Genomic DNA, 19,441 nt, shown 5'->3' on the forward strand with positions numbered 1-19,441 from the left:
ACATGGAAAAAAAAATCAGTAAATGTTTTCTTGTTAAATATAATATTGCATGTAAAAGTGAGATCCACATAACTACATAAAATATCATTGTATTCAATATTCACTGTGATATGAACATCCTCCATGTGAATCACAAGTAAATTATATGTAGATATGTGAATATCGAACAAATCCATTTTTCAAAATGCATTTCTTTTTTATTCTAATTTTACCGGTTCTATTGGACCACTGGTTCCGGGAACCTTCGGATAATCCCAAGTTTCGAAAATTGAGAACCAAGATCACCAGTCCGATCCTCGGTTCTTGAGGGAACCGGATCAATTCGAACCATGCTCAACTCTAGCAGGGAAGGGAAAAAGACTGTAAAAATCAAATTGATCGATTTTGGATTTGGAGCGGACCCATAAAAATTGTGCTTTTTTTTGGGGGGGGGGGGGGAGGGGGGTGGGTTCAGATGGTGGGCTTTGGTTTAAGTTATGGTATGGGTCCCCATTTTTACACCCAACATAAAAGCGAGCCATCTAGTTACCCTACACAGAACATAGAACAAAAAGTAAAAAAAAAAATAGATATGGTCTATTTTTTGCCCGATAACATTGGAATAGAGCAGCAACAGCAAAACGGGAAGTTCCTATGACGTAAGATTAATTGAAACACACTTCAAGTAATAAAAAATTAAAGATAAATTAATACTAATTTGGTTCTGGCATTTTATCAAATAAGTGCGGTGCATTCAAATAAGAGGAAATTTTCTACCGTCTCAAACTCATATTTATGGCAAAGACAAAAACGAATAAAGTTTTAAATGTCTAAACAAAGATTAGAATTAATGAAATCATATTTTTGGGCCTTATAAGAGCTGAGCGTCCCCATTTTCTAGATTCGTTGACTAGTCTACATTTGTTTTGTTTTCCCTGGTCGTCTTCCTCCGTTGACCCAGACTTTCCACGCATTTTACACGACGAGCTTTTTCAACTTGACATCGACTTTCTAGCGCGTTCTAAGGGGTTGGAAAGCATACTTATTCTCCATGTTGGAAGCCTTAAGTCGAAGTACATTATTATCATCTTCATCTATACAGTTGGAGCAACATGGGTTTTTCCTCTCCCAAGAAAATGGATCCGAGGCTGTACCGATATGCAAACTCCGGTTATGTTCACTCCCTCAAGGAGGTTCTCGATAGAGATCCGAGCATACTCCTGAGGTGCACTCCTCAAGGAAACACGGCCCTCCATGTCGCTGCTAGATCTAGGAATACGCCAGTTATCGCGGAGATCAACAGCCGATGCAAGTACACAACAAAGTTTGGGCTGGGAGTAGGTTGCCGACAGTTCGGTTCGGGTTGTTTCACACTAATAGCCGAACCGAACCCAGTATGAACAATGCTCATTTCTAGTGACCCAAACCACGTAGTACTCGAACCACAACTAAGGTTCAAATCAGATTCTAAATTTTTTTTTTTTTAGGTATCCGAACTGCAACTAAGGTTCAAATTGATTCCAAATTTTTTTCTCTTATTTTTAATATAGTCTTTGAACTTTCAATTCATGATCATTTATAGTATTCAATGTCGTCCTCCCATTAATTCAAGTTCACAAACGTCATTAAACATTTTCATATAGGTCACAGACTAAATTGAACATGTATCAAAAGTTCAAGGACCGCGTTAAATAAATTAATATTTCAGGGACGATATTACACGTTAGGTTAAAGTTCGTGACCATATTAAACAAATTAAAAGTCCAAAGATGCTCATTTTTCCCTTTTTTTTTTTTTTTTCTTTTTTCACCTTTGTTGGTTCGTTCCTTCTTCACAGGGGGCTTACCTCACTTGACGAATCCTTCAAGAAAAATCCCCACCATCCATTTTGCTTGAACCATACGTTACGAAGAAGAAGGTGACGCAGACGGAGGCGGCAAGGATGAAACGAAGGCAAGTCCTTGGCCGTCAAGATGATGGGGCTGGCTCGCGGGGACTTGAAGAGGCGGGAATCGCCGAGCCCGAGGGTCAATTCGAGGGCGGCTTGTCCGAGTGCGAGAATCTTCCGACGAGGTCGCAGCGGAGTCGCCCATTGACGAGGTCAACCGTCTCTCGACTGCAATGTCACCGTTCACGCTTTCTACGTACGACAGCAGAGGAAGGAGAGAGACTAGAGAGAGGTGGAGGAGGTGTTTAGCAAAAGATGAGAGAGAGTTTGACGTTTTACTTGTTTCCCTTAACGCTGAAGGGTTTTTGTTATTTACTATGTTCGGTATATTATATTGTCACACTCTGGATTAATTCATTTGAAATATTGTCCACTTTCATCTATTCCAAATTGAGCTTTACGATTTTATCATTTGGCATACATGTGAGCACCTTTTTAACAGGTCACTAATCCTATGAGTGCTTTCACCTGAGAATGCTTTACTTTGGAGTTCCAAAGAAAAAGTTACCATTACATCAAAAGGTGCGTCGGTGAGGTAATTCCAATTTACACACACATGCACATGTATTTTCATATATATTCATCATGGAATCGCTATTCCCTATTTCGGTCAATTACCGCCTCCTTCGCCATCCTAAAAGAGCATACCAAGAGCTTCTTCTTATCTAGGCTCTTTGAACCCGACGACCACTCCCCACCCTCACCGAACCAGCTGATAATCGGTCATTGTGCGTTTTCGTAGATTCTCAAATTGTGTCTGATTTGTGTGCTTTCATTTTGGGACCAGTTGATACGGTTGAGCAAGATAGACTGTCTCGACCGGACCGACGGGTTTGGCCCGGTTTTGAGGTCACCGGTCCGGTCCTTAATTCCTCAAGATGGAACCAGTGTCCGGGTGGTTCAATTTCTAGTTCTGAGGGGGAAATCGAACCGATGAACTAATAAATTTTTAATTTTTTTTTAACTTTCTAAATATAAATGGTCTACATAGAAATGAGATTCTAGATAAAGAAAGAGATCTCGCACATCGGAAAAAATTCAGTAAATGTTTTCTCGTTAAATATAATATTGCACGTAGAAATGAGATTTACATAATTACATACAATATCGTTGTATTCAATATTCACTGTGATATGAACATCCTCCATGTGAATCACGAGAATATTATATGTAGATATGTGAATATCGAACAAGTCCATTTTTCAAAATGCATTTCCTTTTTATTTTAATTTTACCGGTTCTATTGGACCACTAATTCCAGGTACCTCCGGACAATCTCAAGTTTCAGAAATTGAGAACCATGATCACCAGTCTAGTCCCGATTCTTGAGAGAACTGGATCAATCCGGACAATGCTCAACTCTAGCAGGGGAGGTAAAAAGATCGTAAAAATCAAATGGGTCAATTTTGGATTTGGTGCGGACCCATTAAGACCCATAAAAAATTGAGCTTTATTATTATTATTATTATTATTATTATTATTATTATTATTATTATTATTATTATTATTGTTTTTGGTCAGATGGTGGGCTTTGTTGCTCTACACAGAACATAGAACAAAAAATAAAATAAAAAAGATATCTTCTATTTTTTGCCCGATAACATTGGAATAGAGCAGCAACAGCAAAACGGGAAGTTCCTATGACGTAAGATTAATTGAAACACACTTCAAGTAATAAAAAATTAAAGATAAATTAATACTAATTTGGTTCTGGCATTTCATCGAATAAGTGTGGTGCATTCAAACAAGAGGAAATTTTCTGCCATCTCAAACTCAGATTTATGGCTAAGACAAAAACGAATAAAGTTCAAAATATATATATAAAAAAATTATATGGCCAATTTCTTCACTGTCCCTAAATTAAATGTCTAAACAAAGATTAGAATTAATGAAATCATATTTTTGGGCCTTATAAGAGCTGAGCGTCCCCATTTTCTAGATTCGTTGACTAGTCTACATTTGTTTTGTTTTCCCCGGTCGTCTTCCCCCGTTGACCCAGACTTTCTACGCATTATACACGCCGAGCGTTTTCAACTTGACATCGACTTTCTAGCGTGTGCTAAGGGGTTGGAAAGCATACTTACTCTCCATGTTGGAAGCCTTAAGTCGAAGTACATTATTATCATCTTTATCTATACAGTTGGAGCAACATAAGTTTATTCCTCTCCCAAGAAAATGGATCCGAGGCTGTATCGATATGCAAACTCCGGTGATGTTCACTCCCTCAAGGAGCTTCTCGATAGAGATCCAAGCATACTCCTGAGGTGCACTCCTCAAGGAAACACGGCCCTCCATGTCGCTGCTAGATCTAGGAATACTCCAGTTATCGCGGAGATCTACAGCCGATGCAAGTCCCTTCTCATGCAGCGGAATTCCGAGGGAGACACTCCCCTGCATATAGCTTCACAGGCTGGCCATCTTCCAGTCGTGAAGTTTTTGGTCAGAGAGATCACATCCACCTCTCCTTCTCAGCTGGACATTGAAAACGGTTGTGACCGCAGGTTCGAGATGCTGAGATGGGGAAATAAAATGAACAACACAGTCCTGCATGAGGCGATTAGAAACAACCATTCGCAAGTGGTTAGGTTGTTAATAAATGCCGATTCTCATCTTGTACTTTGCGAAAATCGTGCAGGAGAATCCCCATTGTACTTGGCTGCTAGAGGGGGCATGAAAGAGATTGTAAACTGGATCTTGACATCGTGCCATTTATCTGCTCATGGTGGATCAGATGGCCAGACAGCTTTGCACGCTGCTGTAAGCACGAGACATTCTGGTAACTCTCTGTTTCTTGACCTGCAAGATATCATGCTCTGAAGTACTAGCCAAAGATGCTAAGTTCTTGGACCAAGTTCAACACCTTAGAATTGATTCACATCAATCCTTTCCTTCTAAAAAATTCGTGTCGTCATTAGTCAATACGTATACGTATGTACAAAGGTTTATCCGTTCCTTTCTCGAGTTTCGAGAAAAAGATTCCTTTACCAACACAACGTGGTCAACTCGCTTTGTTAGAACAGCTCCCATTGAGTCTCTGCACCTATCCTATTCTTTTTTTATTCTCGCTTTATGAACTCTTGTTGTTTTGTTGATTTTCGTAAAACAGGACTTGGCTCAGGATTGCCCATCTTTAATTCCAAGGGTTCACTGAATTTGAAAGTTGTCACTTAGTAGGTTTCCATACCGAGACTCAATCCAATTAAGTCTGTAGCGTCTACCAATTTTGCCATATCCCCCTTTTATTTATGTTGAAATCTTGCATTTATTTGAATTAGATGCCGATTTTTTCTTTTTCAATATAAACCATAGAAAAAGCGTTTTCTCGTTCTTTGAATTTCTTTTCTATCTTCTTTAATCTCTATCTCTTTCAGAGACCTACATTTGATCCATCAGAAATAATTCTATTATTTCTTTATCTGCAATTCAATGTGGATGGATATTATATACACCATAATATAAATATGTCTCTTTCACTCTCATTTTTCTCGTGCAATTTGGAATACCCAAATGGTGGATTACTTTTTTTTCTCTTTTCTGAATGACAACATAGGAATGTCTTATTCATTATGGTTTGGAATGCATTTATCTTTATTGCATCTTTCATTTTTCTTCTTATCTTTTCCTTTCCTTCGAGTAGAGTGTACCTTCTATAAGAGAACTCAAAAAAAAAAAAAAATCAAATTATTCCTATAAGTAATCATTTATAATAGCTCTAATGAATCATTCCTATAAGTAATCGCTTCATTAATTTAGAACTAGAACATAATTCGAATTATTTAGAATTCTATAGACTATATAAAAATATTAGTTAATTTAGATAGATATATATTTATTATATATAAATATCAATATTAATTATCATGTAATCCGATATAACGACATAGTCACGCTATCTACTGATGGAAACTTTAGCATATGCTTGTACGAAGTCCGAATTTTTTCAACTATCTTTACATATTGCTCAATCCTAATGCTTGCTAGTACTTCTGTGTGCTTTTAAGAATAATTTGTTTATGTATCACAGATATAGTGAAAGCCCTACTCGGGGCAAAGCCGGAGCCGATCAAAGAACCCGACCACCATGGCGGGACCCCTCTCTACTATGCAGCTTTTTCTGGATACCACAAATTGGTCCAGCAATCGTTAGAGCTCGATATCTCGACCGCATATGTGGTGGATACCGATGGTCTTTCGTCACTTCATGCAGCAGCAAGTAATGGACATGCCAAGGTTATAAAAGAGATTATTCGGCAATGCCCAGATGCTGGAGAATTGGTAGACCAAAAGGGCCAAAACATTCTTCATGTTGCAGTCCTAAGTGGAAGAGCAAATGTTGTCAGATATATATTGGACACTGTCGAGCTCGAGGGCCAAATAAATATGCCCGATCACAACGGTAATACTCCTTTGCATCTAAGTATCATGGAAAGGAGAAGTTGGATTGCGGCTTACCCGTTGTGGGATACGAGAGTTGATCGAACAGCACGGAATATAAAAGGCGAAACAGCCTTCGACATAGATGACCCAACCAAGGAACCACATGTAATTCCCTCAGTAAGTATACTATGGCCAGGCCGTAATCCACTGAAATTTCCTCACCATGGTTCGAAATCTAAATTCTCTTCCTTTCACTTCCAGGTCGCAATGATGAATTGGCGACAACCAGGCCTCCCTCAATTTTGGAATCTCCGAGGAGGATTTCCCCCCAGGACAAATGAACAAAAAGCTGGTGTCTTGGATTCAGAAAAAAGTTACAAGAAAAATTGTCGGACCTTGTTGATGATCACGACACTCATCACAGTTGTGACGTTCACGCCGGCTTTCACAATGCCCGGCGGTTATAACAGCAACGCTGGCCCCGGCCAAGGGGCGGCCCTTCTCCGATCAAGCCGTTATCTCAAGCGGTTCATCATCTCCGACACAATCGCAATGACCTGCTCCATAATGGCCGCTTCCGTCATACTCTGGGGCGCCGCTTTCAGCAAGAGACGTTATGTACATTGCTACGTGATCGCGGCTGTGCTCACATACATTGCGCTGCTATCGATCGGTGTATCGTTCATGACGGCTCTCCATGCTGTTTTACCCGATCAAAGATATGTCCACACCATGACTAACATAGCTGGCACTGCCTTCGATGCCATCACCCGCTTGTTTCTCTTCAGGCTGGCACAGATTTTTTCCTTGTATGAGATCAGCCTCTCCTTGATTTCCCGCCTCAGAAGGCTCAAGTACATCATCGGTTCCCAAATAGCAAAGAAATAAAGCAATGCCATAGTTAAATTATGGATTTTGGTTTGCTATTACGAATTTTAGTTCTCTATTGGGATGGCAGGTAGTTTTGAACCCTTGACCAAACGCGATCCAAAGTCCGGCCACGTGATTTAATCTGTGAAAATTCTGATAGGAGTTTTGGTTGCCCGAACATATATAGTAATAACAAATCTTGGTCGGATTTGGATTCCTAATTAGAGTCAGTTAAAATGGATTTCCTATTTTTGATGTAATTATGAGTTTTCATCTATGTAAGGTTTCTGAATCACGGTGACGAGATTGTAAAATAACACTTGTGAGTTTGTTTTGAGCATAATGTAAGGTGGAGAAACACTTGAGTGATTGAGTGAATCCCAAGCATTGTTTACTTATTTTGTTTAACTAATTCTATAATACTTGGAGCTGTTTCAAGAAGATCTCAGAGCTATCGTCCAACGGAATGACTTCATCTCTCAATTTTTGGACATAAAACAGTCTGATAAATCATGATTAAAACCCTAACACAGTCGAACGGTTGACCTTGACTCTTACATCACTTTCACTTGGTACCTCGGCCCTTCTATTCAAAGTATAGCTGCTCGGATTTGCTCGCCCGGAATCTAGACTGGAGATGTCATTGTCTGTGGAAACTTTTAGAAAGATGATGCGATTTGGCTCCTCAAAACCAGCCCCCCTCAAGAATGTTAAACTTAGCATTGACTTTCCAGATGTTTTACAAAGTCCTAGAGTCATGCCCTAGGATTCGCATTAGATACTGCACTGCAGGTCCTCACGTTATTTATAAACTGCGAGGAAAAATCAACGATTAAATGCCAAGATATTTTGGCGAAGGAGCCACTGGTCCAACTTGGAAAAGTTGTCTTGTTACTATCATTCTTCTACATTACATCTTAATGAAAGATATCGGCAATTCATGGAATGTTTGGTTCAAAGTTTGAGGTCGAAATCCTCCTTGAATTTGTTTTCTGTATAACTGAGATCAAAGTAAAATGGAATTGGGCTGAATCCAAAAGATGATATCGGGCTTTTAATAGGAATTTAAATTAGATTTGATCACGAGCATGGCAAGTCGAAAGATACCTAAACTTCAGGCCTAAAGTATGAATGGTAGAAAATGTAATGATTCCAAATCATGGGTGGATTTAGGAACAAAATTGTTAGGCCCGTTCTCAAGTCGGATTTTATCGAATATAAACTAAATAGAAGTTGCATTCTCAACGATACATGTAGTCCATGAAAAGGGGAAAAAAGAAAATCTTTAGACCATATGACGTCATAGAATGACCTTATGGGAATTTGGTAGATGACGTACGACAATAGGCCATTCTCATTCTTTCCCTTATGATCCTTGCGTCGTATATTCAAAGTCTGTATGGTCGTATGTAGAGGATGTGGCATGACAAAATTGCGAGCTAATTGTCAAATTTAATAAACAATATGACAATGTATGAACGAGCTAAGACTGGTGGATCGTCACCTTTGACCAGAAATTAATTCTGGAAATTTATATGATATTAAAATTATAAAAAGTCCTAAACGTATTGCAGTTTTTGCTAATTCAATCATAAGCCTTTCATATTTTGCCATGTTAGTCTTAAACCTTTTAAGAATTTACCAATATGGTGCAACCGACCAAATTTGGCAAGAAATTTATGACAATGAACGTTGGCCATCTTACGTGGCATTGACGACTTTGACGTGTAAATTTTTTTAATTTGTATATCTATTTACGAATTTTATAAATTTGTTTTCTTTTTTCTAAAAGCGGCACCTACATGGCTTACGTGGACGTCTATCATTTTACGTGACACAAACAATGCTGTTTTTTAATTTTTAAATCTATTTTATGAATTTTTTTATTTATTTTTATTTTTTAATTTATTAAGAGCCAACAAGGGTGCCGCCCTCGCACGCTGCCGACGAGGGCTTGGCAGCCCTTGTCCTTGCCCAATAGCTAGTGGGGGTCGCTGGGCCTCGGCCATTGGCCGGCAGCCCCTTGCTAGTCCTTAACAATACAAAAAAGGAAAAAAAATTAATGAAAAAAAATTCAAAAATTCCACGTCCGTGTCGACCATGCCACGTAGGATGGTCGGTGTCCACGTTAGTGACTTTCGGCCAAAATTGGTCTGATACACTACATTGGCAAATTGGTAAAAGTTTTATAATTCAATTGGCAAATTAAAAGTTTATAAACTCAATTGATCAAATTGCAATAAGTTTAGGACTTTCGGGACATTTTTTCCTCTATATGATAACCTAGCCTTCCTTTCTTGTATACTATATTGCCAATTCAGCGAACCTGACGTGATAAATTAGATGATACATACCTCCACTTGACTCACTTCATCATTGGTCCAGCCCATAGTTCTTCTAGCTCAAAAATAATGTCATACTACATTAAGGGATGGATCTAGAACTCGTATTTAGTGGGGAAAGGTTTAGTTGCTGCCTGGACATGTGGCATTCTGTTATACCTCTCTCAATCTCTAATTCGCATATCTTAAGCACCTTAGTAAGAGAAGGAAAGAAGTTTGTGCAAAAAAGAACGGCAAATAATAGAAATCGGTGGAATAAAACAATCTTGTTGTATCAATATAGACAGTTTTGCATTTTCATGAATACATGTAGCTTTTGCATTTTCAATAAATTACAATTCTCTCATCTTCATTTGTGATTTTTGATCACTTAATTCTTTCAAGGTTATTTTTGTCAACTCAACTAAACTTTTAGCATATATTCAATTTAGTCACTGGACTACATGAAAATTTTTAATGTTGCCCCTAAGCTTGAACTAATGAAAGGATAAAATTGGATCTCTTTATATAGGCTACGGACCCGATTGCACATTTACGAAATATTCAGGGACCTAATTGAGTAAATTAAAAGTTCAGATGATATTGCACAATAAGCTAAAATTTTATAGATAATATTGAACAAATTAAAAGTTTAGAGACAACATTACACATTTGGTCAAATTTCACAAATCGCTGGTGTAGTTATCCATGACGGAAACATTCGATCCAACTTCACTTCACACGCTCCAACTCCGTTCTTTGCTCATAACATTGCTTGCTCCCGTCTAACTCCCAAAGCGTCCGCCACATCAAATTTCACATCATCGATCATCTCCGGATTTTAACACGACCCAAAAATTACTTCGATTAGTACAAAATCATGGGAACATTGGGTTCGCGTTGAGGAGCAATCGGAACCGATATTTCCTCATGTTTACTGTTTTTGAATACTGCCGTCGGGAATCATCGAAATTTCTAGAAGCAATCGGAGCCAATGACATGGTTGAAAGGTCTTCGTTCTAGTCTTGGTCTGTGTTCTTTTCTCCCCACTTGGAAAGTTTGACAAAGAGCAGGCACGCTATTGCGACTAATTGACCCTATCTGACCCATATTTTGTATAAAATGGGTCTTATATGGGTCATTAACTTTTAGAAACCCACTAAAAAATAGGTTGAAAAGGTATAAGTGAAATTAAATGGGTCAAAAATGGGTCACACGGGAAACCCATTTCTAACCCATTTCGGACCCATTTTGGGCCCATTATCGACAGCTCTACCCACAAGTTGCAAATGGGCCAGAGTACTTAAAAGGCTTAGTTATTATTTTTATATTTTTATAAGCTGACCCTCCGTCGGTGCGGCCGACCCCCACCGTATTCAGCCGCCATCCGCCGACCATTCGCTGGCGCCGCCCGGTCGCCGCTATACTCCTTCGTCCCTTCGCCGGTCGCTGCCGCCCTCACGCTGCCAGCCGCCGTGTGTCGCCGTACCCCATCACCCGCCGCCGCCGATTCCTGTCGTACTCCACCGCCGATACCTCCTCCGCCCCCACCACTTCCTCGTCCTCCTCCTCCTCCTCCGATGCCGGCACCTTGGATCTCAAGTTCTCCGCCGAGAAGATTCACAAGTTGCGACGGGGACGAGTAGAAGAGAGACGGCCGCTTCGCCTCCCTCGACCGAGTCAAACCCCGGGCAAGAAGTGAATCGGTGCTTCGGATGCCGGATGAAGGTAGGCCTCACCGGATTCCGATGCCGGTGCGGATAACTCTTATGCTTGGAGTACTGGTACTTCGATCGGCACGACCGCAACTACGACTACAAGGCGGCCAGCCGTGAGGCGATCGCGAGGGAGAATCCGGTGGTGAAAGGCGCGAAGATCGTTCGTAGTCCGATGATCCGAAGTGAGAATCAAAAAGGAAGGCTGGAGGAGATCTAAGAGCGAATCTCGATTTTTCTTTACCAACAACGATGATGATAACGTGTGTGGGATGGAAGGTGGAGAAGAAGGGAAATCAGAAAAAATTAAAAAGGTAAAAAATTTCACTTGATTGAAAATATTTAAAAAAATAAAACAATTAGAAAAAATAGAAAAAATTTTTAAAAGGAAAAAATTTCAATTGATTACAAAATATTTAAAAATTTAACAATAGGAAAATTTTTCACTTGATTTTTTATTGCATAAAAGTGTTTTAGTAATATTATTTTTATTTTATTTACTAATTATTTATTATTTTATTTTATTTTTTATTTGATATGAAGTTTTTATCTAGTAACATATGCATGTGAAGAGCTTAAAATAGGTTGAATATGATATATAGATTTTATTAGAATATTAGTACGATTTAGTAATATGGGTCAAAATGGGTCGGGTTGGGTCGGCTATAGGTCGGGTCGGGTATGGGTTATTGAATATGGGTCAAAACGGGTTAGACAGGTCAATATGAGTCGGACCATATTCGACCCGACCCAAACCCGATCCGACCCACCCATTTGACGCCTTTAGTCATTAAGCTGCGGAAGCTTTTGTACCAAAATCTCCATTGTATGGAAAAATTATAAAAAAAAGTCCTAAATCTATTACAATTATGCTCATTCAGTCTTAAACTTTTTTTTTACCTATTCAATCATAAATATTTTACAATTATACCAATTTAGTCCATCCGGTGAATTTTGGCTGGCCGGCGAATTTGCAGAGAGAAGGTGGGATCACGGGAGTGTTTACGGAAGATGAAAAGTGAATGAGAAATAAATTTCAAAAAAAATTGAAATTTGGGCCCAATCTGGACATGTGCTGATCATTAAATGGGGTGTCTCGCCAATGCATTGGCAAGCCAAGACTACCTAATGTGTTCTCGCAAGGCGTTATTACCAAGTAAGTTGACATTAGCCAGTTGTCGGCTCATCTTTCTTTGAGAAAAATCAGTGGATGGCGGCTAAGAAGGAAAAATCTGGACAAGGGGAGACAGGAAGAGAGAGAGAGAGAGAGAGGCATGCTGTGTTTCTACTATACCCCGTGTTTCCGATGCCGGAAAGAAGCAAGACTAGGTTCGAAGAGTTTCCGGCGGGCGATTACGCGGTCGATGTCCCCGTCGTCGAGCCCCTCTCAACCTCAATTTCTAAGGCCATCTCTTCATCTCGTGTTCTTAGATTAAGTTCCCTTCTCAATAGTATCAATCGAGTGGGTATGTGCAGATTAAACGACCCTCATGTCTAGATGATTTGATTAGTTGACTAATCTAACCGATAATTTTGGAGGTACGATTAAAGTCTTCCTCGCAAATCAAAGGCGTGAGGCTTATTCTCCGGACCTTTACCTAGAAAGTGGGCCCCCCATAACCACACACGAACCCTAATAAATCTTATGGTACCGCGACTCCACCCTTCATCTCCGCCTCACAACTCAATAACTCCATCATTTGTTTTCTCCACACGCTAAAAATGAAGCCTGCAATTCCAGAAGAAGAAGAGTCGAAGATGGATGAGGACGTTAAACCCCCAGTGATGGCAAAGAAGTGCATGGACTCAAGCATGTACAAAGCAGCCAGAGAAGGCAACTTCCCTTACCTTGAAAACTCGATCCGCCTGAAACACGGAGGCAATACAGACGAGGAAGAAGCCCTACTACTAGAGACCCACAATCGCAACAACCTCGTCCACCTCGCCGCGGAGTCGGGCCACAAGGACTTCATCCAGCAGGTCCTCCACAAGTGCCCCAAGCTCGCGGCCAAGCGCAACTCCCGCGGCGACACGCCCCTCCACGTCGCAGCGCGGACATGCCACTATCACATCATGGAGGCCATCCTCTCCATGGCCGAGCTGCACGAGGGGACGGCTGGGACCGATAACAGCTTGCTGAGATTAAAGAACAACGGGGGAAACACAGCTTTGCATGAGGCGCTGAGGAACGGGGATAAGAAGATGGGGATGTACCTGTGGGAACAAGATAAAGAGACGGTGGGGAGCGTGAACGAGTCCGGCGAGAGCGCGCTTTACGTGGCGGCGGCGTTAGGGGTTGAGACCGTAGTGAAGAAGATGGTGGAGTACTTGAGGCATGGTGGTGGAGCACGTGTTTGGGATGGGCCTTTGAGGGCACCGGACGGTCAAAACCCCTTGCATGCTGCTGTTCTTGCTGGAAGCATTGGTAGGTCAACTAATTACATGCTTAAATGGCTAAATTCGTCGTCCTTCATTTCTTTGAGAGATTAATCTTAAACATGCCTGTTAAGCACGCATACAATCCATCTGCCAATGGGAGATTGAATAGTAAATTAGACTTGATACACTTTATTAGTCAGTGTAGTATTACTGTAGGACACGAACCTTTCTCCTTTTAGCCTTAAATCTACGTACTTATTTCTATAACTAACCTTTGCAAGTTGCAAGCAATAAGGTAGGTACCCATTAATTATGCAGATTTTTTAGGTCAATCCCATCTAATGATAACGATTATTGTAGTTGATTTTTTTCTCTCTCTTTGTACGTCATCATCCAAAAAATGAAGCATACGTCCATGATTTTGATAGAACAATTAAAAATTGATTCAAGCATTCATCTAATAGTTTAAGCTTTTAAAATAGTTTACTTTGGTCATTCATCTAATAGCTTAAGCTTTTAGAATAATTTGCCGTGGTCATTCGTGTTAGTTGGTCGCACGCTTACAAGTCAAATGAGATATGTCGAAACTCGAAAGCATTGTGGAAATGGATTTTTAAAGTATCAAAATGGAAATAACAATCTACTAATAGATTGAAAATATTTAACAAATATGGAAAAACTCTGCATGTCTACTGGCCTTAACACTATTCACAAATGATTTGTGACCATTTAGTCCTAAATCTTTTAACGATTTATCAATTTAGTTCTAAACATTTCAATTGAGCCAATTAAGTATTAAACATTTTGATAATTTGCCAATTTCGTTATAAACATTCATAAGCATTTTGACAATTTGCCAATTTAGTGTTTCCGATTAATTTTGCCCGAAAATCACTAACGAGACAGTCTAGTTAGCATCGGTCATACTACGTAGCACGATCATACCGACATAAACAGTTTTATAAGTTTTGAAAAATCTATTATTTTCTTTTTTTCCTAACCCTAGGCCAGCTAGGGCTACGATGCCCACGTATAGACCAAGCAAGGGTCGGTCGGGGACCTCGCTGGCCTAGGGTTAGAAAAGAAAGGAAAGGAAAAAGAAAAAAAGGAAAAATAACGATAAAAAGTTTAGAATAATTAAATTTTGATAAAAAAAAAAATAGTCTGCGTTAGCTCTAGCAGTCCTATGTGGCACGTTAAACGCTGACTATACCGCTACATCAACAATTTCCGACCAAAATTGGACAAAAGGAATAAATCGAAAAATTGTCAAAAAAGTTTAGAATAAAATTGACAAATAATCAAATAGTGTAGGACTAAATTGGGAAATTGTGACAAAAAAAATTTGCAAAATTGTCAAAAATTTTAGGAATAAATTGATCAAATCAAAGAGTTTAGGACTCCATTGGAACAAATACAATAGGTTTAGGACTTTCTTCATAAATTTCTCATAAGATCTCATAGTCAACCTTCAATTTCAACCAAGAACAAAGTACTTTATATTTATACGGCAACATGATTATACTTTCAAAGTGTGAACAGTTGAGCATGGGTAATTGTTCTCATGATTAGGTAAGGTAATTCAATTTGAGATCATAGCATTCTTCAAACTAGTTTGGTCACCACTTTGTCCAAGCCTACTTCTAAGTTATAACGTATACATTCCAGCGTTACCCGTAACTAGACTTAGGCCAGAAAATGCACGTTCCAAGAGAACCCTAATCCTTTAATCCAAATTTAGTTTACTTCCCACCAATCATAATTGGGAGAAGTTATCATCTAGATGCTATGTTAGACCTAGTTAAACCACATATCAAGAAACCATTCCTTTTATTACATTTCCATCTACTCTTCTAACGAGTTCTTCTTCCTCGTGTCCTAGGTTGCGTGGAAGCTCTCATCTGTTTCGATGGAACGAATATGATCAACAAGCCCGACGACAGCAACGGAAGAACACCCCTGCACTTCGCAGCGAAAGTCAATGCGAAGGACATTGTCGCTCGCCTCCTCCAAACCGACCCTTCTTCGGCCTACGTCAAGGACGTCAATGGCCGAACCCCGCTGCTTGAAGCCGCCTCGTTGGGCCACCTCAGCGTCCTGAGAGAGATCCTCAAGCACTGTCCCGACACGGTGGAGATCTCCGACGAGGAGGGTCGGAATGCGGCTCACTTCGCGCTGAAGTGTGAGCCGAGCCGCTCTAAGGCGGTGTTGAATGAGCCCGAGGTGGTGAGGCTGGTGAACGAAGCCGACCGCAGTGGTAACACGCCGTTGCACGTGGCGGCTGAGGACCTGAACTACAGAATGGTGAAGAGGTTGCTGAAGATGCCTGAGGTGGATCTGAGGGCCAAGAATAAAGCTGGCCGCACGTTTCTGGATATTTGTGAGTCCCGGTGGCAATACACCAAGAAGCAGGTAATTATTAGCTCCTCGCCATGAAATGATATTTCTAATTCTAACCAAATCCACAATTCGAAAAAATGTCAAAGTAGATGGGATTCCTGCTGATCAGAATTGCTCTTCTGCAGGAATTCCTCTACCGACACCTGAAGTCCCTCCCGCCCGGTCGAAAGCCTCACACCTGGAACCACTCCAACAATCCCCCCACCCCCTGGACAAGCCCAACGCCGACCTCAAGGGCCATGCCAACGCCCTCTCTGTCGTCGCCACCCTCCTTGCTACTGTCACTTTTGCCGCCGCCTTCACATTGCCCGGCGGTTTGACGCCTGACGACAACAACATTGGCGCTCCTGCACCGCAGCCATCCCCCTTATGCAACTTCCACGACTCTCCAGACAGCCAACTCAAACCTGGCCACCCTATCCTCATCCGCCAACCCACGTTCAAGGTCTTCATCATAGCCGACGTCCTGGCCGCCTCTACTTCCCTGACGGTCCTATTCATCTTGATCGCAGCCATGCTTGCCGACGATACAGCCTTGAGGAGGGCCATCGTGTACAGCAAGAATCTGCTTTACCTCTCCCTTGGGGGGACCTTGGTAGCCTTCATGACGGGACTGGTCAGCGTCATATCGACCGACGTCAAATGGTTAGGGTATGCCGTGTGGGTCATCGGGTTGAGCGTTCCGTTCCTGATAAAGTATTTTGAGTTCAAGAGCTTCACTTCTACTCCTGTGTTTCTTCATCGGCGCCTCAGCAAGGGGAGCTCGAAGAAGCTTTGGAGTTTCAGTCGGAGTGAGAGGTCCGGCAATGAATCTGCGTCCATTGATGATATACTCAACCGAAATGAATCAGTCGGTATTTATTTGGGGCCACTTACGAATCGCTTCTCGTCTCGCAGATCATGGTGATATCCATATATGTAAGGGTTGGTTTACGTCCCAAGCACTACCGGTGTTCCTTCCTTTGTTGCTGATTTTAGGCTATTGTTTTTTCTTCTTCTTTTTTTGTCAGAATTTTAGGCTATTGTTGACTTGTCTCGATTTTTTACCAAACTCGGAACTCATATTCATCATGGTTTTAGTTGTGATCTCCGTAGTCAAAGTCGTCTTAACATTCGTAGTGAAAGTTGAAACAATTCTCTTCTTTGTGTGTTCGTGTTATACATCCATTGTATCCTGCATAAGTAAGAATCGAATTGCTAAAGAAATTAGCAAAAAATAAATTGAAAGTAAATAAGGAAATTGCAAAGGATATGATTGAATCAGAACAGAGTACATTCTTGGATGCCATGCTTGCCCGACCACGGGAATCAATAAAGTGCGTAGAGAAAGTAAGACTCGACTAAGAAAGCTTTTATACTCAAAGACGAACACCGAACTTAGCAGTAATCCAATCCAATACAAACCCTAGGCAAAGCTCTAATCTGAATGATCTTCTTCCAAACTTGATGGACTCCCTGGTTGATGTAGGGAGATTCTTGTGCGGAGTATTGAAATGTCTTGAGAGGTAGGTGCATGGGTACATAAGTGTGCAAACTTTTATTTCCTCCTTATCTTTAATGGGCAACTTTTTCTTTTTCTTTTTTGCACGTTAATTTGCCTTTGGAATGCTCTCTTAACTATATCGCATTAATGCAGGATGACTTGTAACCGCTTTAGATCCTTTAGCTATAGTTATTTCTTAGTCTGACTTATCCTTCCCGACTCAAACTTCAATTTTCATACATGTTTCGAGTCGATCAATCGTTAGCACGTGTCATTGAAAACTCACAAGCGATGAGCTCTTCAGACCTATCGATGGTTACCGTGACATTTATGATCAACGAGCTCGCTTAGGCATTTAATCAAGTAGGTCTTATTGATTTAGTGTATTGCTATTGTCTCATTTGAGCTGTTAGCTTCTTTATGTTTAGGTCTAGATTTTTGATCTGGTGTCAACAAGTCTGTACTTGTTAAATGAATAAAATGTACTTAAGAAACCCAATTGGAAAAATATATTTACACAATAACACCACGCATACACGAATTAGAAATTTCAACCCAAGTGGCTAATTGGGTCCGGTGGCACTGGCATCCATGTAAAGCTATGCAAGATTTGTGGTCCAAAGTTTCACATTTTAGTTTTAGTCCATGTATCCTTGGAAGCAACAAATCACTTTCCTGCCGACGCAATATGAGGATGCATAAAGTAATTCATTGAAAAATAACACCTTCCTTGAAAGAAAGTTCTAATTTTTGCATGTCAAACTTAATATATATGTCAATCTCAATTAGATACCCAACATTTGAAGAAACTTTGATCGTACTTTGGCTGGAGCCTTCGGGATCCTATCACTCATAAATAAGGTAATTGATGAAATCAGGCAAGTGTTTATACTTTGAGGGTTTCAGATCGTACGGAGGTGAAAACTGAAGCAAGTTTGGCAGAAGGCAACAAACCAAGTTGTACTCAAAGCAGTGCGGTTTGCATTATCCGCGACAATGTGGTTAAGAAAACTCTGTAACGATCTTACTAAAGGACTCAATATTGCGCGTAGGTTTGCACACAAAGTCTATGCATCATTTGAATTTGCGCGCATAGATTGCGCCGCACATTTGCTGATAAATTCCAGGTTCAGGTTCATGAGATGAGATGATGGCATGAGTCCCTGAGATTGAGAGTTTGTCCCTTCCTAATCTATGAATTGCTTCTGCTTACAAGCCTGCAGCGTTAGAACCGTAGTTTACCATTGTTTCTGCTTCAGTGTTCGATTAACCGAGATAAAACTCTGAGGTTATTATAAAGAGGGCTTGATGTGCATGCATGAGAAGGATATGAATCTCTTCCAACGTGGCAGTACATTGCGAAGAGGTGACACGACATGATAATTCCGTTCTCGGTTCAAGTTCAGCTCATTTTAGTTTATAAGAAGAATGAAAGAATTTGACGCCCCGATAGTTGAGAAGACAACTCTTTTCCAATGAAGTTGATTGGATTTGTGATGCACCCCTTGCAAGGACGAACCATTTAAGACCAAACAATCCTCAACTGTTTGAAACATTTCTCGAATTTGAGCCCATAAGCGAAATCGGCCGAAGATAAATTATTTTTGTGGACGCCGAGACAAAAGTCATGGAAATTTAGATTTCCTGTTTTGCGGAGTTTCAGTTGGACAAAGTTCCAAATAAAACAAAAAAAGGAATAATGGAAATCAATTTCCTTACTGAGCGTTGTTGGATAGTGAATCTGCAAAGTTCAACGTGGACTTTAAGTTGGATGACTCGGTCAACATGGGGAAAGTATACCAAGAGATAAAAATTTACGTTTGTTTGCGCGCGCGCACATATATATACACATATAAAAATTTCCTTACCGTGGCCGAGAGTCGATGCTTGAATCGTCATCTCACCGTCGAGTGCTTGAGAGGGTTCGCCTTCATGGATTTTGGACAAATCTCCGCCAAGCTACTCTTTT

General features: G+C 40.5%; 1 protein-coding gene and 1 pseudogene across 1 annotated transcript; both read left to right on the top strand.

The window, feature by feature from the left end:
* Positions 1-3,993: 3,993 nt before the first annotated feature.
* Positions 3,994-7,192, top strand: LOC115749967 (ankyrin repeat-containing protein At5g02620-like). The gene is made up of 3 exons (XM_030687023.2): positions 3,994-4,703; positions 5,952-6,481; positions 6,566-7,192. Exons 1-3 carry the CDS (start codon positions 4,103-4,105, stop codon positions 7,190-7,192), a joined length of 1,758 nt encoding a protein of 585 aa, XP_030542883.2. The 5' UTR covers positions 3,994-4,102.
* A 5,740-nt stretch (positions 7,193-12,932) lies between these two features.
* On the top strand, positions 12,933-16,896 carry LOC115749968 (annotated as a pseudogene).
* The last annotated feature ends 2,545 nt before the right edge of the window (positions 16,897-19,441 follow it).

This window comes from Rhodamnia argentea, chromosome 2 (assembly GCF_020921035.1).
Source record: "Rhodamnia argentea isolate NSW1041297 chromosome 2, ASM2092103v1, whole genome shotgun sequence".
Classification (NCBI taxonomy): Eukaryota; Viridiplantae; Streptophyta; class Magnoliopsida; order Myrtales; family Myrtaceae; genus Rhodamnia; species Rhodamnia argentea.

Coding starts and splice junctions, on each gene's coding strand:
- LOC115749967 (XM_030687023.2), top strand. CDS start 4,103: ATGGATCCGAGGCTGTATCGATATGCAAACTCCGGTGATGTTCACTCC. Junction 4,704..5,951: donor TGTAAGCACGAGACATTCTG/GTAACTCTCTGT, acceptor TATGTATCACAG/ATATAGTGAAAGCCCTACTC. Junction 6,482..6,565: donor AACCACATGTAATTCCCTCA/GTAAGTATACTA, acceptor TTTCACTTCCAG/GTCGCAATGATGAATTGGCG.